General features: G+C 45.3%; 1 protein-coding gene across 3 annotated transcripts in view; it reads right to left on the bottom strand.

Moving 5' to 3' along the window:
* LOC115100886 (sorting nexin-2) overlaps positions 1 to 26,506 on the bottom strand; it is a 144,792-nt gene that overhangs the window by 58,555 nt on the left and 59,731 nt on the right. For all 3 annotated transcript variants that reach the window (XM_029619957.1, XM_029619938.1, XM_029619948.1), the window contains exons 7-10: positions 23,198 to 23,276; positions 18,330 to 18,405; positions 17,406 to 17,519; positions 16,856 to 16,949 (exon numbers count right to left, since the gene is read on the bottom strand). In XM_029619957.1, coding sequence (XP_029475817.1) covers positions 16,856 to 16,949; positions 17,406 to 17,519; positions 18,330 to 18,405; positions 23,198 to 23,276 — 363 coding nt within the window. The remainder of the gene's footprint in view (positions 1 to 16,855; positions 16,950 to 17,405; positions 17,520 to 18,329; positions 18,406 to 23,197; positions 23,277 to 26,506) is intronic.

Consider the following 26,506-nt stretch of genomic DNA (forward strand, 5'->3'; position numbering starts at 1 on the left):
TGTGGCTGCGGTGTAGAGAGTAGAATTTGTCTACTTTGCGGTTGTGAATTGACGTAAAGAGATCTATGTACGGGCGGCCCCACTGGTGGAAAATAGTGTTTGCTACCGTGGGATCTAGTGACCATTCGTGGGGATGAAAGGTCCGACTGAGGTTGTCCGCCATCATATTGTCCACGCCTGCCAGGTAGGTTGCTCTCAGTAGAATGGAATGGGAGAGAGCCCAGGCCCAGATCTGCGCTGCCTCCTGGCATAGCAGGTAAGAGCCTATACCTTGCTTGTTGAGGTATCACATAGCTACCTGGTTGTCTGTTTGAATGAGGACTACCTTGCTGGACAGGCAATCCTGAAATGCGAAGAGAGCATATCTTATCCTGAGCTCCAGAAAATGTATCTGGTGCTTTTTTTCTTCTTTGGTCCAGGTACCCTGGGTCTGAAGGTCGTTGATACGAGCTCCCCAACTCAAGTTGGAGGCATCCGTGATTAGTGTGATTTGAGGATTCGGGGGTTGAAAGGGTAGTCCAATCCGAAGATTGGATTCCTGAATCCACTAAGCTAGTGAGAGTCGAATGCGTGACAGGTCTTGGTGAGATTGGGATCACTGGGACTTTAAAGTCCATTGTGTTAATCTAATGGCTAGTTGAGCCATTGGGGTATTGTGGACCATGGATGCCATGTGGCCAAGTAAGGTCAGAATGTGACTAGCTGTAGTGGTGCTGCGAGTCTGTACCGATGTGGCCAAGGCTGAGAGTGCGCATGCTCGGTCCTTTGGGAGGAACACTCTGGCTTGAATGGTATTTAGATCTGCTCCGATGAAGGAGAGTGTGTGTGACGGAGTCAGATGTGATTTGGGATAGTTTATGAGAAATCCCAAGGACTGTAGCAGTTGTATAGTAAAATGGAGGGACTGAAGCACTACCTCCTTGGATAGACCCCTGAGTAGCCAATCGTCTAGATACGGATAGGAATGGACACTGCGCTGCCTTAGGGAAGCTGCTACTACTGCCAGGCATTTCGTAAACACTCGGGGTGCTGAAGCTAGGCCGAACAGTAGCACTCAATATTGGTAATGTTTGTGACTTACTAAGAATCTGAGGTATTTTCGATGAGGAGGGGATATGGCTATATGGACATATGCATCCTGAATATCTAGAGAGCAGAGCCAATCTCCCTGTTGCAAGAGAGGGAGCATTGTGCCCAAGGTTACCATCCTGAACTTTTCCTTGCAGAGATGTTTGTTTAGGGCGCGAAGGTCCAGAATAGGACGAATACCGCCTGACTTTTTTGGAATTAGAAAGTACCGAGAGTAGAACCCTGTTCCTCGTAGTTGTGGAACCGGTTCCATGGCATCTGTTTGCAAGAGGGTCAAGAGTTCTGCCTCGAGAAGTGGAGTATGGTTGGTGAGACTAAACACCGTGGTGGAGAGTCCGGAAGTTTAGATGGTAACTGTGGGTCACTATGGAAAGGACCCATTGGTCGGTGGTGATTGTGTGCCATTTGTTGGCAAAGTAGCACAGGCAACCTCCCACAGGAAAGGTGGCTGGAAGGGGGTTTTGCCTGCTGCTCTCTAGGATGGAGTCAAAAACTGGGGGCTGGACCACTCTGAGGAAGTGGTTGGGTCTTTGGGGGTCTGTGTTGATCAGCCTGACCTCTTTGAGGTGGGCTGGTGGGACGAGAACGGGACGGTGGAGGGTAATACCTTCATGGTTTATAGGATAACCTCCTGGGTTCACGTCTGAATGGTCTTTTGAAGGTAGACGAGAAGTCTGAAGAAACAGTGGACAGCTGGCGCAGAGTCTCATGGTGGTCTTTGAGTTGCGCCACTGCCTCCTGAATTTTCTTGCCAAACAGATTTTCTCTTGTGCATGGAAGATCTGCCAACCTGTCCTGGACTGCCTGGCGTAAGTCGGAAGATTTGAGCCATGCCCAGCACTTATTCCCGCTGCTGTCACTCTGGAGGCAATCTTGAAAATGTCATACGCTGCCCTGACCTCATGCTTCCCAGCATCAAGACCTTTTTGGAGGACCACAGTCAGTCCTTCCTGAAACTCATCTGGCAGGGTCTCTGAGAAGTCTTTGACTTGTTTCCATAGATTTCTTGAGTATTGCATCATGTATAGCTAATAGGCTACTATACGTGCCATAAGCATAGATCCTTGGAACACTCTTTGGCCGAAGACATTCTAAGGACTTCTGCTCTTTGCCAGGAGGGGCAGAAGAATGAGGCTGGAACCTCTTAGCCTTTTTCTGAGCGGACTCAACCACTATGGATTGGTGAAGTAGCTGGCTTTTTTGAAACCCTGGAGCTGACTGAACCAGGTAGGTAGCGTCAGTTTTTCTGATAACTGCTGGCACTGTACCAGGGTGCTCCAAGGTACAGTGTAACAAGTCGAGTAGGACTTCTTGGACAGGAACTGCCATAACTTCCTTGGGGCATCCATGAACTGGAGCACCTCCAGCATTTTATGCCTGGCGTCCTCCTCTGTAACTTGAAAGGGATGGTGTCAGACATCTCCTTAGCAAATGTGAGGTCTTCTGGAGGGCAGCGACGGTGTTCTTTCTGGGGGTGAAGGTTCTGACAGAAGGTCCTTGGAGTCTTGAGTGTCCAAGAAATCATCACCCCAGGGGTTGTAAGGTGGATCCCCTCCACCTTGCGGCCCGTCAGATGGAGGTAGAGGTCTAAATCCAGCTGGATCAATAGGTGGCACTGATAGAAATGCTGGAGGCACAGAGACAGGTGGAGGTGGCATAGAGGAAGGCAGTGGCACAGATAGTATCTATGTTTGATAGTCGCTGCGGTGGAGGGACTCCCTATGGTCCTGGAATCGGCTCTGGCATCGGTGGGGGCTCTTTCTTGTCTGTTTGGCAACAGCAACTCCCATCCTATTCCTATCAAAAGAAATAAAAAGTTGAGTGGACTGTCTCTGGGCTTCTGTCTGCTCCAGGTAGAAGGCTAAGGCTCTTTTTCAATCCAAACCGTGCAGGGCTCGTACACCTTGGTGTGGATGGGGGCTGGGAAAGAAAACTGGCAGGCTGATTTACTGATTAAGATGGAAATCGGACACCACCTTAGGCAGGAACTTGGGGTGCGTACGGAGGACTACCCTGTCATGATAAAATTTAGTATAAGGCAGAAAGTCACTATGGCCTGGAGCTCACTGACCCTGCATGCTGAAGTAACCATCACCAAAAATATGACCTTCCAGGTCAGATACTTCAGATCACAGGTATGCAGTGGCTCAAAAGGAGATTTCATCAGCTGCGCAAGCACCATGTTGAGGTCCCAAAACACAGCAGGAAGCCTTAGGGAAGGCTTCAACTGAAGCAGGCCCCACAAAGTGTACAACTATGGACTGTACAGAGATGGGCTTACCCTCTGTACTGTGGTGTTAAGTACCAATTGCACTGAGCTGGACCCTAATGGAGTTGATTTTTAAGCCAGCCTCCAACAGGTGCAGGAGGTAATCAAGCAGCTTTTGTGTAGGGCAGGAGAACAGATCTAGTGCTTTTTGCTCACAGCACATGGAAAAACCTCCTCTATTTCAGCCCATAAAACTTTGTAGTGGAAGGTTTTCTAGAAGCCACCAGGAACCGAGACATATCAGCAGAGAGACCAAGCGGCTGTAGGATCAGCCTCGCAACATCTAGGCTGTGAGCGCCAGGGTCTGGAGGTTGGGATGCCAAAGTCTGCCTTGATCCTGCATAATGAAATCTGGGGAAGGCCCCAGATTAATCTGTTTCCGGAAGGCAACTCCTGAAGGAGTGAAAACCAGACCTGTCTCGGCCAGCGAGGTGCTATGAGGATCATAGTCTCTCAGTCCTGTCGAAGCTTCAGGAGAGTCTTTGTTAGAGGAATCTGAGGATATGCATACAGAAGACCCTTGCCTCAATGGCGAGCAAAGGTGTCCAAGGCTGGTTCGCCATCTGACTTATTCAGGGAACAGAACTGAGTCACCTTCCTGTTGCAGAGGGATACAAACAGGACCACATCTGGGAGTCCCTGGATCAGTGACCATTCGTGGGGTCTGTAGGCACGACTCAGTCTGTCCGCTATCACATTCTCTGTTCCGGATAGATACATGGCCCTGAGCACCATCCCATGGGACAGGGCCCAGGACTACATATGGATCGCTTCCTGACACAAGAGGTACGATCCCATGACTCCCTGCTTGTTGACATACCACATTGCCACTTGTTTGCTGTTTGGATCAGGACAATTTTATTGGATAGCTGATCTCTGAAAGCCCATAGAGCAAACCTGATCGCCCAGAGCTCCAGGAAGTTGATTTGACACTGCACTTCCTAGGCAGATCACAGACCCTGAGTGCAGAGCCCCTCTACATGGAAACCCCACCCCAGGGTGGACACATCCATATAGAGGACAATTTGGGTAGGGGAAGCCTGAAACCAGACTCCCTGCCCAAATCTGAAAGAACCTGCCACCAGATCAAAGAGTCCCAGAGGGAAGGAGTGATGTGAATGCGATCCTGAAGATCTTGCGTGGCTTAGCGCCACTGCAACCTTAAGATCCATTGGACTCTGCACATGTATAACGTGCCAAGGACGCGACATGGACGACTGCGGCCATGTGGTCCAACAGCCTCAACATGTGGAGAACTGAAACCTGCTGGCTGTTGAGTCACCACCACCAAGGACACTAGAGTGACTGCCCAGGAGCGCAAAAGAAAGGCCTTGGCCTGAGCTGTGTCTAGCAGGGCTCCCATAAAGTCCAATTGAGGTGAGATTTCGGGTAGTTGATGACGAACCCTAGTGACTCCAGCACTCGGATGGTCAAGTGCAAGGACCAAACAGCCCCCGCGAGAGAGGCATTCTCGACCAGCTAATCATCCAGATAAGGGAAAGCATTCCCAGTCTGCAGAGGTGTGCCCCCACCACAGCCAGACACTTTTTAAAGGCACGTGGGGGCTGAAGCTAGCACGAACGGCAACACTCTGCACTGGAAGTGCTGTTTTCCCCAACACAAATCTGAGATACTTCCTGTGACCTGGAAAGATTTTGATGTGGGCGTATGCATCCTTTAACTTGAGGGAGCATAGCTAGTCCCCTTTTTTGCAGGAGGGGGAAATCAGAGTGCCCAGGGAAACCATCTTGAACCTTTCTCTTCTGAGAAACCTGTTCAAGACCCTAAGGTCTAGGTTGGGATGGAATTCCCCTGTTCTCTTTGGAATAAGGAATTACCAAGAGTAGAAACCCTGCCCTCTTTGCCCTGGTGGGACAAGCTCGATTGCTCTGGCCATTAAGAGGGCGGAGAGCTCCCGAAGCAGTACCTCCTGATGCACAATCGGCCTTCAAGATGGGCATGGAGGGGAATTTGGAGGGACACCCAATAGGTTCAATCGGTACCCCTGGTGAACAATGGACAAAATCCACTGGTCTGAGGTTACACTGGGCCACTAGTTCGCAAAGAACCGTAACCTGCCTCCAACCAGGGGGTCCAGCGTCTCAGGTACCGGCGGCTGGCTCATGCTCCCTATGATCCAGTCAAAACCCTGTCCCGGGATTTGGCTGATGCGTCAGTTGGGGTTTGGGAGCTTGTTGATGCCTGGGACAGCCACGAGAGTTCACCCTCTGGGCATGGGAGCGACAGCGGAGAGGATAGCATTTCCTCTGGCAGTAGAAAGACCTCCTCTGCCCGTGTCTCACCGACCTCCTGGCTGAGGGCGGGTCTGAAGTGCTGGTGGAGAATTGCTGCTGGAAAATCTCATGGTAATCCCGCAACTGGGTCACCATGTCCCTCACCTTATCTCTGAAGAGATTCTCTCACATGCACGGCAGGTCAGCGAGTCGTTCCTGTACCTTCGGTTGGAGACCCAAGGCCCACAACCATGCCATTCTGCGGGCACAAATACTCGCTGTAGACACTCTTGCTGCCATCTCGAAAACATTGTAGGTAGAGCACACCTTATGTTTCCTGCTTTCAGGCCCTGATGCACCTGTAACAAAAGTATTTTGCTGCTGTTGAGGCAGTTGCTTGACTGCCTCCTGCACCTGCTTCCAGAAGTTAAGAGTATTGGGTCATGTAGAGCTGGTAGGAGACGATGCAGGCAATGAGCATAGTCCCTGAAAAACTTTCCTCCCAAGGGCATCCAGCGCTCTGCGATCCCATTCCGGGGGCACCTAGGCATGGGTCCGAGAGCACTTTGCCTTCTTGAGACGGGATTCGACCACTATTGACTGGTGTGCCAACTGATGCTTCTCATATCCGGTAGCTTGACGGATGAGGTAAACCCAGTCCACCTTCCTGTTAACAGAGGAACCATGAGGAGGTGCTCCCAAATCCTCAACAGCAACTCCTTAAAGATTTCATGCACTGGGACTGCCACAATCTCTGTAAGAGAGTTTCCACAAACTGGAGGATCTCCAGCATCTTGTGCTGGACATCTTTCTCAGTCATTAACTGAAATGGGATAGCCTCTACTATCGCCTGCACAAAACCTGCAAAGGTCAGGTCTTCAGGGGGAGACCTCCTTCGCTGCTCTGGAGGAAAGGGTTCTGAGGGGGAGACCCTTTGAGTCCTCTGAGGAGGACTCCACAGTATCTCTCTCCAGGGATCATAAAGCACTTCATCCTCACTATATTCCACAGGGGATGGGGCCCTCCTTCCAGGGGCATAGGCACCGGTGCGGGCCTCGGCAAAGCTGGATGCTGGGCTGCAGGCTGTGGTAGCACTGCTGGCACCGACAGGGCCTCTTCCTTGGAGGAACTGGTGACGACCACCGCATCGGTCAGGGGAAACACTGGTGCCCTGCCAGGCACCACCGGGTGCCCAGGAACCAACGTCAGCTGGGTCAGCAAGACATAGATAAACAAATTGAGGCACTCCAGCAGTGATTCCAGCCGGGAGAGTCCAGGGACTGATACTGTCTGAGCCACCGACTCGATGCCCTGGAGCACCCGATCGACCACCAGCTGGACTCTGCATTCTAACTCCTCCTTGAAGGTTGCCGATGCCAAAAGGGACAGGGAGGTAGGAGGGTCAGCTAGATCTTTCTTGGAGCCTAGTGGTGGATTGGCGACTGACATCTGGACTGTTGGAGACAGTCGCAGACCCCGGTGTTGATGGAGAAACGTCCCTCCTTGCTGTGGGGTCGCTTCAGGAGCATCACCACAAGCACTGGCACTAACATAAGCCTGGCACCATGCATCGAAGGTGACCGGTGCCGATGCTTCCTTGGTTTCCCTCGATGCTTGGCCCAGTCTTTCTCCAGTGCTGAGGTTGATGATGATGAACCCAATATCCTCAACCTGGAGGAGCAGACAGCCAGTGTCGAGGGCTCAGGGTCCATCGGTGCGACTCCTTGGTCCTTTGGCATCGATGCTACCAATGCCGATGGCTTAGACTTGCTCGTTCCGAAGAGCTTCTCCATTTTATTGAGGTGAGCTCGACATCCCTTTGGGGTCGTTTGGTTGCACATGCAGCACCCCCGAATATTGTACGATACCCCCAGGCAGATGCACACTTCATGCGGGTCTGTGATGGACATAGTTCTTGGGCACTGGGGGCATCGGCGAAAACCCAAAGAGGCCATGATGACAAGAACTAAGAGGGACGAAAAACAACACAGAGGCAACGGACTACAGACATCGGTGGGCACCGAGGCACCACCATCAAGGGGGAATGAAGTGAAAAGAAACTTACTGAACTGGCAAAAATCCTGACTGGGAAGAGAGGGGAACCGAAGAGGGATCTGAATCGAGAAAACCATGAAAAAAATACAGATGAATTGGTGCAAAGTTTTCCACTGAAACTTTTTTCAACTAAAGAACACGAGCTCAAACCATGATGCGAAAGCTCTGCGGGAAAAAAAAAAGAGACTGAAGAGGGACCCCCACGTGGCTATGTGGATTAGGGCATGCTGAGCATACTCATTGTGCCTAGTCAAAGTTCTAGAAACTGACATAAATTTTCCGTGCCGGGCTCCATCAGTTGATGTCACCCATGTGTGAGGACTACCATCTTGCTTATCCTAGGAGAAATTTTATGCACCCCTCTCTCAATATTCCATGACAATCTCATAGTGACTAGAAATCAAAAGTTTCCAAGTATGGAGAATGTGAATTATTTTATCCTTAAAATTAAAAATATTTGGATGCTGTCTGATGCATCTGCTGGTTTGAAATATTTTATTGGTGTTTGAGAAATGTAAAACAAATTGTTTATGAGTTTTTAATTATTTGATCTTCCATTCACTAGCAGTTTTGAAATATTATTTTTATTAGTATGTTTATACTATTATTATTTATTGAATTTCCTGATTTTACTGTTTAATGTCTTGAGGATTGGTGATTTCTGTTTTTCCATTGTTGCACTGCATTGAGTCTGACTTGTTGCGGTTTTCCTATTCAGTTTTTGCCTGCATGTTTCTATTTATGGTTTCTTTTTCCTGTATTTGGTGAGGGTCTGCCTGTGTTCTACATGTGTGATTGAAAAGAGATATTCTGCTAGCATATAGGAATCTATAGCAGCTTGATTTCTTTTATTTTCCTAATAGGAGATATATTGGTGTTTTAAGGCCTGGTGTACCTCCAATATACCTTACTTAAGTGCTGGCACTTAGTGCTGTTTTGGTGTGGGAAGTTTTTTATATATTTTAATTGTAATTTACTCATGGCTTTCTGAGGATCAAGCCCACACCTAACACGCATTACAGTAGCCCTAATGCCATACGGGTCCAAGTATTTTTTGGTAGGATTTTCTGGTTGGCACCAAAAGAAATAAATGCAAATACTTTTTTTTTTTTTACATCTCAGAAGATTGTACTTTGAATATTCTTTTTCATGTAAAGTCTATTATAAATGCACAATTTTCAACTGTGTACGCGGAGAGAACAGGAGGCAGGGGTACCAAGGGTATAAGATTTACTTAACATACCTAATACTCTTGTACCGGGGAAGGGGATAAAGACCCGGTGGGTAGAGGGTAACAGTTTTTAAAGTTTAGGTTGCTGGAAGAAGTTGGGCTTTTTTTTTGGCAGGCCCAAGACAGAGAATGAATGAAGTTTGGTGGGAGGATGGGGAGCAGCACAATAATTGTTCACACAGGGCAGCAAAAAAAAGCTAGCATCGGTATTGTGATTCATATTCATTTTTATAGTATTTGTATTATTGTTTTATTATGTACATCACCTTGGGCATACTGGAAAAATAGTTTAAAATCAAATTACACAAATAAATTGCGGCAGAATTTCAGACAGCTGAAGACTGGAGTCATCTTCATAGACTTATCTATGTTTAACAGAGTTTGGCATAAAGACCTGTTACTAAAATGCTCAAGAATCATCCAATATCACAAAAAACAAACAAACCAAAACTCATTAGTACTCTTATGAGAAAGCTCAAGTTCCACATCTATCTTGGGGAACAAAATTAACCAAATACAAACACAGATTAACAGATCCCACAAGGGTCCGTGCTCATACTACCCTTTTCAATATAAAATATACATGCTTTGAGCCAAACCCTAGAAGTTCATCTATGCCAACAACACTACACTGCTAACACAAGTATGGATTCTGGAAGAAGCAAGTAAAATGATTACAAGTGAGTTGCATATAATGGAATGTTATTTACGCACCAGGTGCCTCCAGCCTAACTCAGATAATTGATTCAATGTCCTACCTGAACAAATTGCTGGAAAAGAACATAAAATTCCCTTCTAATGAAGGCATCTTGCTTCACCCAAAATACTTGGGTGTCACACTAGATAGGACTCTTATTGGCTTAATTTAATTAATACACGATAAAAAGTAAAAACAAGGATGACTCTGGTCCATAAACTTGCTGGAACATCATGAGGGTAAACTGCCAGACCATCACATACTGCAACATTGGCTCTTGTACACCCTGCTGCAGAATTACTGCTCATGGTACTACAGCTGTCACAGAGAGATCAGAGATGTGGCTAAATGTTATTAAAGACAGTAACAGGGACTCTTAATTCCATCTAAACTGAGTGGCTCCCAGTGCTGTCCCAGCCATATGTTGGGATTCTGTCATGCGCCACAAATGGAAAAAAATAATGGGCAACACACGTTGGCATCATGCTGTATTGTATAAATATCTTAAGAAAATGTGCCTGCCTACATCCAATTTAACTTGCTGTATACCGCCTTGGGTGAATCTTTTCAAGAAGGCAGTTAATCACTCACTCCCTAAGTTCAATACCTTCTGATTCATAAAGACTTAACTAATCCACCACAAAAGTACTTAAAATCACATTGTGGGAAACAGTACTCAATATCCATAGTGCTGGTACAAACCTACTATCCAGATAGCAAATGTTGCTTACCTGTAACAGGTGTTCACAGGACAGCAGGATGTTAGTCCTCACATAACTCCTGCTTTTTGTAAATAAACCCCTTATTCCCCTCCTCTATTCCCAGCATACTCATATAGTTCCAAGTTACTGCCCTGCCCCTTCCCTCCCCTCCCCCCCAGTTATAATATCAGTTACAATGTAAAGCCCTGTTGGCTGAATTTGCTGTTGTCTGGAAACCGATGTGATGTCTCGTGCGAATGTCGGTATAGAAAAATGTTAAATAAATAAATAAATAAATATGGGGTGACATCACAGGATGGAGCCCTGTATGGAAAACTGTTCTGTCAAATTTTCTATAAAGCTTTGACCGACACTGGCACACTGAGTGCACCGAGCATGCTCAGCCTGCAATTATCCCTGTGACCACAGGTGTCTCCCTCAGTTTCATCTTATAGCTAAAAGCACAAGCGAAACTAAAATAAAAGTAAAAACGTATACAGACCCAACTCCGCGGGGTGGTGGGTGGGTTTTGTGAGGACTAACATCCTGTTGTCCTGTGAGAACACCTGTTACAGATAAGCAACATTTGCTTTCTCACAGGACAAGCAGGATGGTAGTCCTCACATATGGGTGAGTGCCGAGCTGAGGATGCCCGAGAGTGCACCAAATGCACCCAAGACGCGCAAAAGGCGCAATGACGGGGGTGGAATTTGGAACGGAGGGCATCCTGAAACCCTTAACAGGTTGGTGGAAGGATGTTGGGTAGTTAAATCGAAAAGAATAGAATAGGAGTAGATGGATTGGCCAAACATGGAGCATGCCGGCTAGTCGTATCTAAGCAATAATGGCTGCGAAGGTATGGAGAGAGCTCCAGATCGCAGCCTGATAAATATGTACAAGCAGCACCGGACAAAGGTAAGCTATGGAGGCTGGGAACAGAGTGTGGTTACACACACTGTTGTAGTGAAATGCCTGCTTGTTTTTAGGAAAAAGAGATACAGACCAATTAGGAGGACTAGGTCTGTTTGCCCACTGGAACTCACAGCTTGGCTCTTGCCTCAGAAGGATTTCCTGGAGTGTAATGCAGTCTAGATAGAATGCAAGTGCATTATTACAGTCCAAGGAGTGGAAAAACCCTCTCGCTTTGGTGAGAGAGAGGTGTTGGGAAAGTGGGCAGAGTATTTTTTGAGTAAGGCGAGATGCAACGTCTACCTTAAGAAGGATATGAAGTTGAAAACGTAAAACCACTCGGTCACGGAGGAACACAGGGTTGGGTGAGTATGTAACAAGGGGTGTAACTCACTGACCCTGTTGGTAGCAGTGATGTCTATGAGGGAAAGAGTTCCCCATGGCAGACTGTTAAATGAGAGGAATGGAAAGGCTCGAGCAGAGAACGTATGAGTCTTGTAAGTACAAATTACATGTCCCATTCCGTGACTAGTGAAAACAGAGGCGGCTTGATCAGTGGATAATCCATGGTAAGCTGACTCAGAAGGGGTTGACCGTTAAACGGGTATCCCCACTCCCAAGTGGTATGCCAATTGGAACAGAGGTGTACCCATGTGAAGGATGTCTGGGGAGCAGAATCCGATGGACTAAGAAAAAAAAAAAAAAAGAGTGGTGTAGAAAAAAGAAAAAGGGAAAAACTGGACAGCAGAGAGCCACACTCTCGTCCCTGACCACCTTCACTAGTCCACCTTAGCAAGTGTCAATGCCACTCCTTCCCCTCTCTCTTCGATCCCTTCTCTCATCCTACCCTTACCTTCCCGACCTCCCCCATCCTTAAACTTTAGATTACGCCTATCAGCTACAACACCACTACGGCACTGTTGCTCTATCTAAATGTGCCTTTGTTCTTTGTCATACTCATATTGGGTTTAGTCTTGAAGACTGTCTGTTTGATTTGTCGATTTTTACTTTTTTTACTCTTTACTTATAATGTTTTCTTATAATATTACTCAATGGTATTTGTTTATGACAACTTGTTTCAATGTAATGCCACAGCTGCGATTGTTCAGTTTTAATGGAAACCGATCTGATTTGATATCTTCTTTCAAGAATGTCGGTATATAAGAATTCTAAATAAATAAATAAATAAAACCCTTTTCTAAGTGTCATGTGGTAAATCATGCCATTTTGAATGGTAGGATTTGGGTGTGGAAGGATTTTTGTGACGCTACCAGTACCTGAGAACTTCAGTAAGTCTATGATATGAGACTGACTTGCGAGAAGGCGAATTGGTTACTGGTGTGATAGACCGAGAAGTATGGGAAGCATACTGGTCTCAGCCAAGACGTGGGTCTGAGGAACAGTGATCCCCGTCCCGTTTCAGCATTAGAAGAATGCTGGCTATGAGAGGCAGCGGAAGAGACACATATAATAGAGCCTTGATGGAACAAAGGTACCTATGGGAACGCATTAGAAACATGTGTAGGGAGGAGAATCCATGCACCGTATGGTTTGATGCGGACGCAGAGAGCAAGTTAGGTTGACCTCGGCGCTAGAAGATTTCTCTCGCTACACATGTAGTCCGAGACCATTCAAGAGGATGGAAACCTATATGAAGAAGGTCTGTTAGTGCGTTCAGTAAGTCTGTCGGATAAGTGGCCCGAGGATGCATGGATCGAGCAAGGGCCAAGGGTAGAGCTGCGGAGCTTCCTAGCAGAGCAGCTAAGAGGTTATGCGTGCTTGTGTGTTGGAAAAGCACATTGTTCCTATGCTGTCTGACTGCATGCAAAAGATTTGTTGCAGAAGCAGTATTGGAAGGCATAAGGGCATAACTCTTGGCTACAAGCTCCACGAAGTTCATGTGAAACAGTGCCTGGAGCGGAATAGACGCATATTGGGTTGAGAAGATGTTAGGTCAAACTTTACAACCCTGAGTAAATGCGAGCATTAGCAGGAGCAGACTAGGTTTTGGTTCTAGATCTGCAATATGGATGAGGGATGAAAGCGGTTGAACAGCTTAGACCCACTGATAATAAAATTTCACTGAACCTAACCCATAGTGATTTTGGATCTATGAGGAGAGTGCATAATGAAAAAACCCCATGGCCCAACAATGAAGGAATTGAGGGGCTGAAGTTATGGAATATGCGCACAGGGACATATAGGAATTTGTTAGAATGTCTGCGCGGTTGCTGGACAGGAAGGTCGTTGTGACTGTGGTGTCCAGAAGTGTTCTATAAGGGATTTATGGCAGTGACAGCAATCCCATATAGTACATTTATAGTGAGCCATGAAGAAGTTAGAGCTCCTTGCTTGGATTAACTGTGGTTATGCAGCTGTCCATGCAAGGAAAAGTGTGAATGATGTCTCCATAGAGAAACAGCAGTCACCGATAGTGATTTAATGAAATACCCCAGTTGCTGGAGCTAGTGCAACCGGCAGAGCTTGGGATTATAATATTGTTGACTCACCATGAAGCACATAGAAAGATTAGAGGCAATCTACTTACTGCGATATGGAAGCATGGTGACGAGAGATACCATTTTACCTGTGCCTTCTGAAGAAAGTTGGTATTTCTGAGGTCCAGGATGGGTGGAGAGTAACTACTTTCTGTTGAAAGAAAGAATAGTGAAATTAAAACTCCCCAACCCCCCCTCCCTCCTGCGCTTTGTAGCGTCCGGGGGAGTGTACCGTGAATCTTGGTACAGAGTGGGGTGGCCGCTCTGACATCCGGCAAGTTGAGAGACCCGGAGGTGTCCAACTGGCGGGGCTGATGTAACCTCCCAAGTGAGCGGTAAAGTCGTACCCGCATTTCTATATGCTGTACAAGAAAACGTCGAGACCTGTCGCCAGGTTTCGAGGTGGACTTGCACTTGAGGCAGTATTTGCTGGATCTCATGTTTAGCAGATCAGCGAATCCATCTGGAACTTCGGTCCTGAATTAGGAACCAGAAGCCAGAGTATTAATCAGTACAGGGTCCCGTTGCTGACAACGGGAGGATGTCCTGATGCAATCCCAAATAAATGGTAGAGAGGTTCTCTTGGTATGGTGTCTGACATAGCTGGCAATAGCAATGTGTGACACTAATACGGTTCTTGGAAGACAGGCGACCTAGAACCTTTTGAACCATGTGGCCCGAATTAGAGAACAGATCTCAATGGGAATGCTGCTGAAGCGGGATTAGACTACTTACCATCCGACGTGGATCACCAAAGGACGAGCCGGTGAAGATTGATGGCTACGTGGATTTCAGGAGTCATCGAGGGGTAGCCTGTCGGACCTAACGTCCGTCTCAACTCTGAAACATGGTATGGTAGCGCAGATATAGAGGAGACAGGCTGAGCGCGGCTGGCGCTACCACAGTAATTTGTGGAGGGCCACAATCCCGCACCGATGTCTGTGGGGCACGCCTCAGGTACAGGGGAGCCAATATGACTCCTGAACCCAGCCCTCATTGCAGCGGCTCGATGTGTCGTGACTGTAGTCCAGAATTCTTCGGAACTCGTTCTGGTGTTTCTGGAGCACCAAGGACTGCCAGCACTGTGCGGAACAGTGGCGATGGCAGTGATGATGTTGCTCGGCCCGGGCATTCTCCAGCACCGAGAAGGATAGCACCGATGTGCTGGATGGTGTCTGTGGTGGACGGTCACCGTGCCAGTGACAATGAGTGCCACGGTGCTCGGCCCGGTCTTTCCCCAGCGCCGAGGTGGATGCCCTCGCTGTCTTGGATGGCAAATGTTGATGGACTGTCAGCATGCCTGCACTGCTCCTGACACTATGTAGTGTTGTAGGATTTAATAAGAACCCAAAGCATAGAGCACTGTGTTTAGGCAAGGGCATTACGTGGAGGTGCTGTGTCGGTACTGATTGTGTCGATGGCGGCCGAAGCGGCCTCGAGGGCATCGTCAAAATATATATATGAAAAATGTCGATGACCCAGGCACAGCAAGGATAACAATGACGAAAGCACTGATGGCATCGGCGAAGGTATCTATGTAAACGATGTGGCATAGAGAATCGAAAAACATCGTTGGCATCAGAAAAAATGATGCCAGCATCGACGGAGTCAATGACCGCATCAATAGGAACGTCGAAGACATTGATGGAAATGACGTGGGTGTTGACGGCATCAATGTATGGAAGTGGGTGTCGACGGGATAGACGGGCACCAATGGCATAGGCACCGATGCCATCGGCGATGGAATCGACCTGGGTGTCGATGGCGGCGATGGAATCGAAGATGGCATCGATGACCAATAAAATAAACGATGGCATCGATGGAAGTGTCCTGGGCGACGATGGCACCGACGACATCCATCTGAGCAATGATGGCATCGATGAAACCCAGGGAAAAAAAATCAGTGCCATGGATGAAAAACATGGTTGGCACTGATGGAATCGATGCAGGGAACAATGGCATCAATGTACCGTGGGGGAGGGGTTACCGATGGCATCGAAGAATGCAGGATGGTCCGGAAGGGGTTACAGACGGTAGCAATGGGGGCATTGACTGCGCGAGGGTACCGAGGAAATCGAAGGGCTTGGATTCGACAGAGGCCCTGGCAGCAATGGAAACCGTGGAAGTCCCTGTCCCACTAGCGCTAATAACCAGGCAGAGTGTCAGGGACACTCGCAGGCTATGTGTGGCTAACTATGAAACATAGGGCGAGGGAAGGCCGCAGTCGGTTGGCAGGCCAGGGAGGTGACAGGAACCCACTGAAAAAAAGGGCATAGTACTCACCAAGCGTCGAATAAATGTACGTGAAGGGAGACCCGTGCAGGGAAAAGTGAGAATTTCTCACAGAGCTCCTAACTGCTATGCTTACTGCAGAGCGGAAAAAAGAAGACTGAGGGAGACACCTGTGGTCACAGGGATAATTGCTGGCTGAGCATGCTCAGTGCACTCAGTGTGCCAGTGTCAGTCAAAGCTTTATAGAAACTTTGACAAAAGTTTTCCGTACAGGGCTCCATCCTGTGATGTCACCCCATATGTGAGGACTACCATCCTGCTTGTCCTGTGAGAAAGACTGAATTATGGAAAGCTTGCAATGTAGTACATATACCTTACTACTGACCCTACAGCAGAAGTTCTTGCAAGACAAAGGGTAGACTTCAAAAGAATTTACACACAGCATGGACAATGCAGCCATCTGGCTCTACAAGTGAAAGATGAACGATGACCCAAAGCGCTACTTCCATCGTGAGTCTCAGACCATGCAGCATATTATATTAAACTGACCATTAAGATCTGTTGCAGGAAGCAGCTTATTTCACCACTTGGCACATAATGATTGAAGACTGGACATAAAAATGTGAGGCTTCTCATGTTATATAAAAGATGATGCAATGAAATGGGCATAACAGTTCTTCCCTATCCCCTCCTAAAAATATATATTTTAGATGAATGTGCATTCTTAGGTATTTATATCATCATCACAAGAAGGAACCTATGTGGTCTTGGAAGTTCCTGAACATCATCCTCATCTTATTTCCAGGCTTGATAACACTTAATGTTGGTTCAATTAAGGTGGTGATCTAAATAATTCAGTTCCTCCACAGCTAACAGAATTCTGCACTACTAGGTGTCTATGAAGCTACTAAATGGGTCACATTTAACAGTGCAAACCTACCTTTTCTGTGAAACACCAAGGCTTCTACACTGGTATGGAGTTTCCTTAGCTGCTGATCCAGATTCTCAAATTGTTGCTGCTTTTCCTCAAACCACTGATTAAAACATGAAAACAATATAGTTAATTAGGCAAGAAGACTATTGCAAATTTTGTTTACTGTTTATAACCCTTTTATAAAAACACTTTCTTCCTTCCTTCAGCTTTAAAGTCACATATGAAGAAGGAGGCCTCTTTGGTCTTGAAAACTCATACTAAAATATCTGTTGATTTGTCTTGTGTTGGTATAATTAAAAAAAAAAAAAAAAAAAAAAAAAAAAGGTATCACATCCCGGAAAAAAAATCCAGTTTCCTACAAGACCAACATGGTTATCCTAAATCTTCATTATTAAAACAAATTAACCGAATACAACTAGGTTAGTTAACTGATACAGCTAAAAACTAAAGCCAATAAGCAAATTAATATCCTATTTTCTACTCCTACAGCCTTAAAATGCAATTGTTGAGCCTAATTAATTCATCTCATTATTCAAGTTGAAAAATCAGCTCTTACTGCATCCGATTCATTCATCTTGATTGTCATTTTGTTGACAGCATCTGCAGCCTTGTTCACCATCCTCAATATTCCTGCTCCACTCAGAGCCTGGGTACTAACTGCTCTTGGCAGCTGGAATTGAATGACAAATAAGGGCAAACAAACTGGTTAAAAGGCTGGAGGTTTAACTGGGCACAGGAGGGACAAAAAAAAAAAAAAAAAGGATGTTGTGTTTTCGCCACTCTCATACATTTCAATATAGTAGAATCTAATTTCTCAAATTTACTACTTTTACACTCTCAGAGGAAAACATAAAAAATACTTTCCATTTGCTTTTCTTGGGCATCTTTACATTTAGATGGAACACACACTTTGTTTGTCAGAAGTCATTAAGAAACGGCCAAATGGTCTAACTAGTCACTAGTAGACAAGCCTGCAAGAATACATTACCAAGTAAGCAAACCAAGAACCTCCCTACAATATTTAGTAAAGACATATGTATCTTCAAGCTTCAAAACTACAGAATAAAATTTTAGCCTTAAAATTAAATGCATAAAAGACTGTCTGGTTAATCCTCCAAGTGCCTAACATTGCATAAGATATATTCATCATTAAGAATTCATATAGCTTCTGCGTAATTTTTATTTTTTTTTTTACAATTTAAGGAGGAAATCTCTCGTTTTTAATGCCATTGACAATGTGAATCGAGATGCACAAGAGTGCATGATATAACAAGGCTAACAGCCATTTACAATGATCTTTTCCTTCTTTTATGCTACAAAAGCTATTACACCTAAGCATAAAGAAAGAACATAAAATATTGCTTCTTTTCTGTCTCTGTGCTAACAAGAAAAAAGTATCGTTACAGAATGTTATTATATTGGTACAGTTAAAGTGAATAATCTTTTGGGGGCAATGAGTATCTTTTGGGAAAATGAGTACCTCAGAACTTTCCAAGAATTGTCGTAAATCAGGATCCTGTAACAAGGTGGGATGTTTCACTGTGCGCTGTAGATATCTAGCATAGTAAATGTTTAATGTTAGATACAATGTCACAGAAATAGTAAAATAAGTTAACTTAAAAAGGAGAGAGTGTGAATCAAGTTACCTTGGAATCCTATCAATGTGTTACAACTGCCTTTACACGCACTAAATACTAAGCAGTTGAGCACTAGAAATTATTAAATGCTAACCTCCAACATCATAAAAATGGTGTACAGACAGAAAGCAGTTGAGTAAAACTGGGATGAAACTACATTTGTTTTGAGTCTTGGATGCATGCACATAAAAATAGACTACAGTGTCAATTGGTATTTATATTTACAAAGCTTTATAGACAGTAAAAGTGGTCTCAAATTACATTTAAAGTTCAGATACGAGAGACAAATATTTTGGCAGTTGGCAAAGGTCATAGAAAAAGGTCAAAAAATGTACATATTTTAACAATTATAACAAAGTATACTAAACAAAATAATATTGTAATTTTTTAAATTTCAAAAACTGATGTGTGATAAATCGGATAATATCACATTATAAACAGGCATATTTCAGCCAGACCATTTTTTTCTATTTCCTTGTTTCCATGCTCATATATGTACGCAAAACAATTTCTCTTCAATAATTATAAACAGTCTCAAAACAGACTACACTAAGAAAATTAATTATATTGAATAATTCAAATTTGCTTAAATTCCTGCTGTCAACAACCATCTCTTCAGAGTTGTGTCAAATCTCCAACCCAGTCTGTGTTTCATCTAAGATGGCAGCTTCAAGGAAATGGAAATGATCGGTCAGCAACACACCAGTTCTTGACATTTTGGAATACTTTAGGTTACCATTGTTAAGATGCTGTATATATACAGATCTTGTGACGCAGCCTTCAGGGAGCAGGGCACAACATGGGCAGGTTATGCCTAGTCCCTGGAGGGCTGCAGGATTTAAAAAGGGCATGCCTGCATTAGAGCAGCCCTTTGCCAGGTCATCTGAATTTTTTCTCCCCATTGCGCCGGCTTCTTTCCTTACCATAGCAGACATGAGGGTGGTCGCTGGGGCAGTCAGGATGGCAATCTTGGTGGTTGCTGAAGAAGGACTGTGGCTATATTGCATGTGGCACACCTCGGGGGGGGGGGGTGTAACGGGGGGGGGGGGGGGCATCCTAAGTGGCAATGGAATTAGCAGTGGCCAGTCATCTTTGGGGGGGTGGGGGGCGGGACTAGAAAGAACATGGCCTTAGTGAGTGTTGTGCACAGCAGGTAGCCATATGGCTGGGGGCTACTTGCATTGCGGGAGGGTGGCATCTCAGCTTTGCTTGCCACTTTCGGACTGAAGTTGAGTGGGGAAATGGGACTAGGCATGCAGGCAGTGAGCTTACAAAACGGTACAATTTAAAATAAATAAATAAAGGCATGTCAATGGCACCTTTAGCCTGCAGCACAGTAGGCTGTAAATGTGCATCTCCAACAGCCCACAGCCTGTCAGAGTGGGATGGCAGGACTGGGTTCTGCTGCTAGCCTCATCGTGTCTAGAGTCCACTGCCATCGCCAGCAGACCGCCTTTAGCAACCTTTAACGTGCCCTTGATGGTATGGAGCTCCAGTTCATTTGGGCACTTGCTGTGCAGTGTGGTCCCCAAGTAACCTTTTCATTGGTAGAGACAACCCTGAATGTAATTGCCTCCTAGCGTGTTTTCATGATGTGGCTGCGGACTTTGGCATCTTGCTAGGTAGCGAAAAGACCGAGGGGCCTGCCCTTGCAATTGTTTTCTTGGGTATAGAGAGACATGTAGGTACGAGTTTGCAGGCTAAGGATAAGTTGGTAAGGTTAAGGGAAGCTTTGTGCGACCTGAACCAAGCCAGAAAAGCCACGCTTTGGAAGTTTCAGTTTCTCAAATGGCTTCTCAGCTTTGCTTGCCACGTAATCCCAATGGGGAGGACATTCGTACGCAGGTTGACTTTAGCTACAGCAGGCATTGTGAGAAAGCATCACTATATCTGGGTAATCCAGGCAGTTAGGCAGGATTTGCAAATGTGGAAATACTTCCTATGGATTTTCAATGGGATAGCCGTGTGTCAGGACCCTTTTGAGAGGCAGTAACAAAACACTGATCCATCTGGAGGCCTGGGCTTCAGCATATACTTCAGGGTTGCCTGGCCCTTGGAGTGGCATGAAACCAGGATCATGAGGGATGTAACCTTTCTGGAATTGTTCCCAATTGTAGTCACCCTTAGAATCTGGGGAAAATTGCTTGTCTAATGCAAGCATAGTCTTTCCATTTGGACAGTGGGTCTGTGGTTGAATCCATCAACAGTCTTTTCAGTTAGGACACTGTGTGCAAACGCACTCCTTGGGAATCTGGTGCTCACCTGCTTACAGCATAACATCCAATTCCATGAAGCGTTATATGTCCTGGGCATTGAAAGCAATGTAGTTGATTCTCTCTCCTGCTTTAAGTAGGCATCTTTCAGGTGCTTAGCTCCGGAGGTGGATCAGGTTGGCATCCCAGTGCCTGCAGAGATTTGGCAGCTTGGCCACCCTGACATTTTGGAGATCATCCTGGATTCTCTGGTGAAAAACACAAGAAGGAGCTACTGCTAGACGTTAGTTGATTTTCAGACATTCCTTTTCCAAGGAGGGTGGGGCAGTGATCTGGCCTATATCGTTGAAATCACTGAAACAGTATATATTGTGTCACAAGGAGGAAGGCATAGCCAGATCCACGGTGGCAAATTGCTCAGCACTGGGTATGCAAAGCCCCATGGCCCACAGGTTAATGATGGGCTGGGCAAGAGCTAAGGGAACACCCTGAGACATTTGGCACCCGATTACGCACAATTTCTTGATGCTGTTAATGCAGGAATTTGAAGTGTGTGCTTTGCCACCTACGAAGCATCTTTTTTGCTGCTTTTCTATCATATTTGTCACAGCAACGCATGTCAGCAAGCTAGTGGCCCAATCCTCGTCTAGATCTTGCACTTTGGGCCTTCAGCTAGGTGATGTGGCGTTCTCACAGCAGGCTGGTCCTTCTGATTTGTAAATCTAAAATCAACCAGGGCACAAAGGGCATGAAGGTAGCCTTGCATAGGTGATAGCACCTGCCTGGTACACAACACGGGGCAGAATATATGCTGGCAACTGGCCCCGAGTAAGCCTCTGCTGCTGCTGCATGTCGATGGGTGCTCCCTGTCCAGGTTTTAGTTCTCAAAGATATTGCAGTTGTCCTTTTGGGTGACTGGAGTGGAAGGCCAGGGTTTCTCTACTCACTCCTTCGAAATAGGTGTGGCAACAACTGCAGCAGCTCTAGGTTTCTCTCGGAATGCCATAAAGTCAGTGGGTAGATGGCGCTCTTGCAGATTCCAGCATTATGTGAGACCTCAGAAATACTTTAGTGCTTAGTTGCTTATAGCATTGTTTTCTATTACTAGGTCAACATTCCCGAATAGACAACATCTGAATAGGCCACTTTTGTACAATGGGCTCACAAGCAAGCCAAGACATGGCACTTAGGCAGACATCTGGGCATGGCTCCGCATCGCATGACAATGACCTGGAAGAGACCTCTGGGATGAGGTGGGACCAACTGATGCCAGTCATACTCCACCATAAGCAGAACGCAGTCATCCCACCTTGGCAATAAATATTTAATTTCATGGATAAGGACATGGCCACGCACAGTGTGGCTCTAGTTCAAAAAATCCAGAAAAACTGCATCATAATCTCAGGGATGCTCCCAGAGGCATGTATTGCTTGGACTTGCATCACCCCCAGGTAGTGAGGAGGGAAAACAGTGCCACCAGGCCCTAGAGAGACCGAGGAGAAAGAGCAATAGGTGGATGTGCAGGCTCATGCTCATAGTAAAACAGGCTTTGTGTTGTTCTCTATTTGATAGATGAGAAATGCCCATGAATGTTTCATCTAGATGGGGTGCATTTGTTGGACTGACTAGGATATATTTAACAGTGGTCTGCAAGATGTGCTAGAGGTACTTCTGAACAGATATGGCGGCAGCTCCTAATTGGAGGGGACCCTCTGGCAAAAGAAACCTGTTACTAGGGAGAGTGGTGGGGTGACCAGCAAGTAAAGGGCATCTCCTCGCATCCTAAGGCCGAGCAAGCAGCAGCCCGAGGGAGGGAGTGAGGCAAAGATGCTATGCAGCAAAATATACCACCAGTTACACAGAATCCCGGATACTTCAACAGGAAAAAGGGAGAGAAGAAAGGGGCAAGGCATGAGCAGTGCTCAGCAGGGACCTCACAATTATTACGGTCCGAGTCCCGGGATTGTATCAACCCCTACACCAGGATGATTTCTACTGCTGGAAAAAAGCAGGTGTAATTAAGGCTGTCAACAGCTTAGTTGACTGTTTGCATTGGTGCTGATCATCCAGGGGATTCTGCAAGCTCAGATTTATACAGTTAGTTTAGTTAACGTGTCAACATAACCAAACTAACCAGAATTCAATGCTATCTTATCTAGATGTATTATGCTGTGGCAATATTCCGTCCATAAACAGCATTTAAAATATACTGCTTGCTGTGTTTTTTTTTTGTTGCAAGTATGCTTGGGGAGGGGGTGGGGGGAGCTGGGTGATAGGAAGGGACAGGGGAAGGGCATGAGAGGAAGGAAGGGACAGCACATATCCCTGCACATGTTGAGTTTTAGTTTTTTGTTGAAAGCAACAGAACAGCAGCTATATAAAGAACAGAAAACTAACCAAGCAATAGAAAAAAAAAAGTGGCCTTTGTACATTTTATGGTGGGTTTTGTTTTTTTTTTTACACACTTAATTGAACATGGCTGAATACAGGAAAAATACCTTTCTAGTGCTGCACGCCTCTTCTCTACAAATTCTGTAGATGATGAATCTTCTTTACCCACCTTAACCTTGGTCATACCTTTAAAGAAATTAAACTTCATTCAGACCAATATCACAATTACTAAGCAATGTAACTAACCCAGCATGATGAATACCAAAGTAGATAAATTTAAAATTTTAGAAAATCCAATTTTTTTTTTTTAAAAACAAAGTTTACATCCATTTTGGGCCTAAAGCTAGGGATATGAATCGTTTTTCTGACGAATTGAAATATCGTATGATATTTCTAAATTCGTTAATATATCGAGTAAAAAAAGAAATGATCACTTCCCCTCCCCAAATTTTCGTAAAAATCGTTTTTAGGGTTAGTGTGCGCTAACGGGAATTAGCGCGCACTAACCCAAAAAATGATTTTTCACTAAAAACAAAACAAACCAACCAAAAAAAAACAGGGATCCGCAGGAAAACAAGATTTTCCCGTGGCCAGATGATCCCAAAAGTGGGAACGATTGGGCACCCGATTTACATCCCTACTTAAAGCTGATTTTTTGTTAAGATGTTTTAACAAAACAAAAGCTATCAATCTTTATCTATCACTCGCCTTTCCAATTAAAGAATGCTCATGTTGAATTGCAATCAAAATTACATAAAGCCATAAAACAGAAAATAAAGAGAGACTTAGAAAAGATGCAAACACTAAAACAAAATAAAAACACAACAAGTGTTCAGATCCAGAAACGTAGAGCAGTTTGAGGGGCTCTGCTTGTGTGTCAAATGTACTGGAGATTTTTTTTACTTTATTGGAGTACAGCAGAAATATAGGAGATTGGTTTGAAGTTAGGGATGGGTAGCGATTGTCTGGAAGCCCTAGAAAGGGGGGGCAGAAGGGTTGTTAGTGGGAATGTAAATGGGCTGTAACCTCCCCCAATACACTGGTGAGAATGGATTGAGGGAGCAGACTTTAGAACATTTTGCCCCAAGGCTTTTATGAGAGGGTATTAACTATGCCACAACCCCTCTATGAGAAAGGGGACTGTGTACAACGTAGGATAGGAAATTGAGTGGATTGTTCTTTTTATTTTTTAATATGGAACGTAAAAGCATATAAAGTGGATTTAACAGGTTTTTTTTACATTTATACTTCTTTTGTAATTTTGCAACTTTATAATAAGTTTGCTTACCTGTAAAGAGGATTCTTCACAGACAGCAGGATGAATTAGCCGGCACCAATATGTACCCAGCTCATAGGTGTGCCTGTGTAGGTGTGATATTTGGCTCAAGGCACGTTAGACTTACAATATAAGGAGGTAGTTTTCAGAAAGATTTCTGTGTGTAAATGGTCTTTTGAAAATTGTTACAATATATGCTAGTTTTATGCATGCAACTCCTTTGAAATTCACTCTAAAGTCTGCACCTGAGGCAATATAGCATGAAGAGATTTGCCCAAGATCACAAGGAGTGTCAATGGGATTTGAACCCTGGCTTCCCTGGTTCTCAGCCTGCTGCTCTTAACTATTAGGCTACACCTCCACTTTACTCAGCATGCATGGGAGTCCCCACCTTGCAAGCCCTTCAGTCTCTTCCAGAGCTTAAACTTCAGTGAGGTAATTCACGCTCCAGAGAGGTGGGCAGATATTAAGTATGGTTATTTTATCCTTCTGTCTACAGAGAACCCTATTTGCAGATAAGCACCCTTGCTTGTTCCATTCACAAGTAAGCACAAATTAGTCATAATGCATGGGAAGTCCCAAGCTAAGGGTTGCACAACAGAAGCATTTACTTAAAGCAACCCAACACCACCAAGTTGAGAATGGACTACTGGTAGAACAATATGCAGAACCACTTTCCAAAGTTACTGTCACTTCGGGACATGCTGTCCAAACATAATATGACGCGAAGATGTGAATTGATGACCAAGCAGCAGCTTTGCAGAGGTCTTCAATTGAAGTGGCCCCGAGACGCAGCACTGATGTTATCATGGAGCTCACTTAAGTTTCGACAGACTCTATAATCTGTAAGCCGGCCAGTGTGTAACAGTGCACTACACAGTCCACTAGCCAATAAGTTTGAGAAGTTGGTTGGTGGAGTTCAGTCCTTTTTAAGTAATATGGCAAAGCTCTCTTACAGTCTAAGAGGTGAAGAGCCAGTCCTTTGTGCGCATGAGGTCTTGGAAAGAATGTAGGTAGCACAATAACTTGATTAATCTGAAAAGATACCACTTTCAGAAGGAATTTGAGATGAGCTCATAATTATGAAATATTGTAGGTATAATGAATATGAAACCAGAATCTACAGTTCACTTTTTTGTGACCACAAAAAAAACACTTTCCAGATGAGAAACTTCAAGTCCACTGACTTGAGAGCTTCAAAAGAAGATGTCATGAGTTGAGCTAGGACTTCACTGAGGTCCCAAGGCACTGGAGGCTTAGAATACCATAGTCTTCTCATGAGTCTTGATACCAGCAGGTGGAGAGAGATCAAATCCCTCTTGTACCTGCATTGAAATGCAATGGCCTGAGAACTTAATGCAAGTCTCCAGGCCAAAGAAGAAGGGGCCCAGTTGACTGGTCTTATATCAAGTTGAAAACAATTTCATTTGAAGCTGTAGGAGCTACTGTTGGAAATCAGAATACACGCCATCTCTTTGGGGGGGGGGGGGGGGGAGGGAGAAGGAGAAAGGAAGTGACTATTGCACACTGAACATCTATAACATGAGGGCCAGTACTAGCAAATTTGGATGGCAGAATCAGACATCCTCCTGCATGAGGAGGATGGGAAACATTCCTAACAGAACCAGAAAATCAATTGAGAGATGCATGCGATATGGATACCACACTTGCTGTGGCCAGATTGGTGCTATAAAGATTACCATCTCCTTGTCCCAAGGAGCTTCTGGATGGTCCTGATGAGAGGAATTAGTGAGTATTCAGAGTAGACAGATGCTCCTGTCTGGCACAAAAGCACTGGGAGCCGATACGTAGCTGCTCGGATGCATGAAGCAGAATTTCGATATTTGTTGCCATCTGAGACAAATAGATCAAACACTGGCTTTCCCCAGCGGGGACCACTAGTGCAGATGTAACACTGCTGAGGTGGTCTGCCAATGTGTTCAAGATTCCTAAAAGGAAGATCACTTGGAGATGGGCATTCTGATAACCTACCCATGACCAGAGTTGAAGGGCATCCAGGCAGAGGGCATAGGAACACATACTTCCCTGTTTATATAGAACATTGGTTACTTGGTTGTCCATCTGGGTCAAGAGTCTCTTTCCCAAAAGAAGATAAGAGAAAACCCATAGATCATAGTAA

This window comes from Rhinatrema bivittatum, chromosome 1, assembly GCF_901001135.1.
Source record: "Rhinatrema bivittatum chromosome 1, aRhiBiv1.1, whole genome shotgun sequence".
Classification (NCBI taxonomy): Eukaryota; Metazoa; Chordata; class Amphibia; order Gymnophiona; family Rhinatrematidae; genus Rhinatrema; species Rhinatrema bivittatum.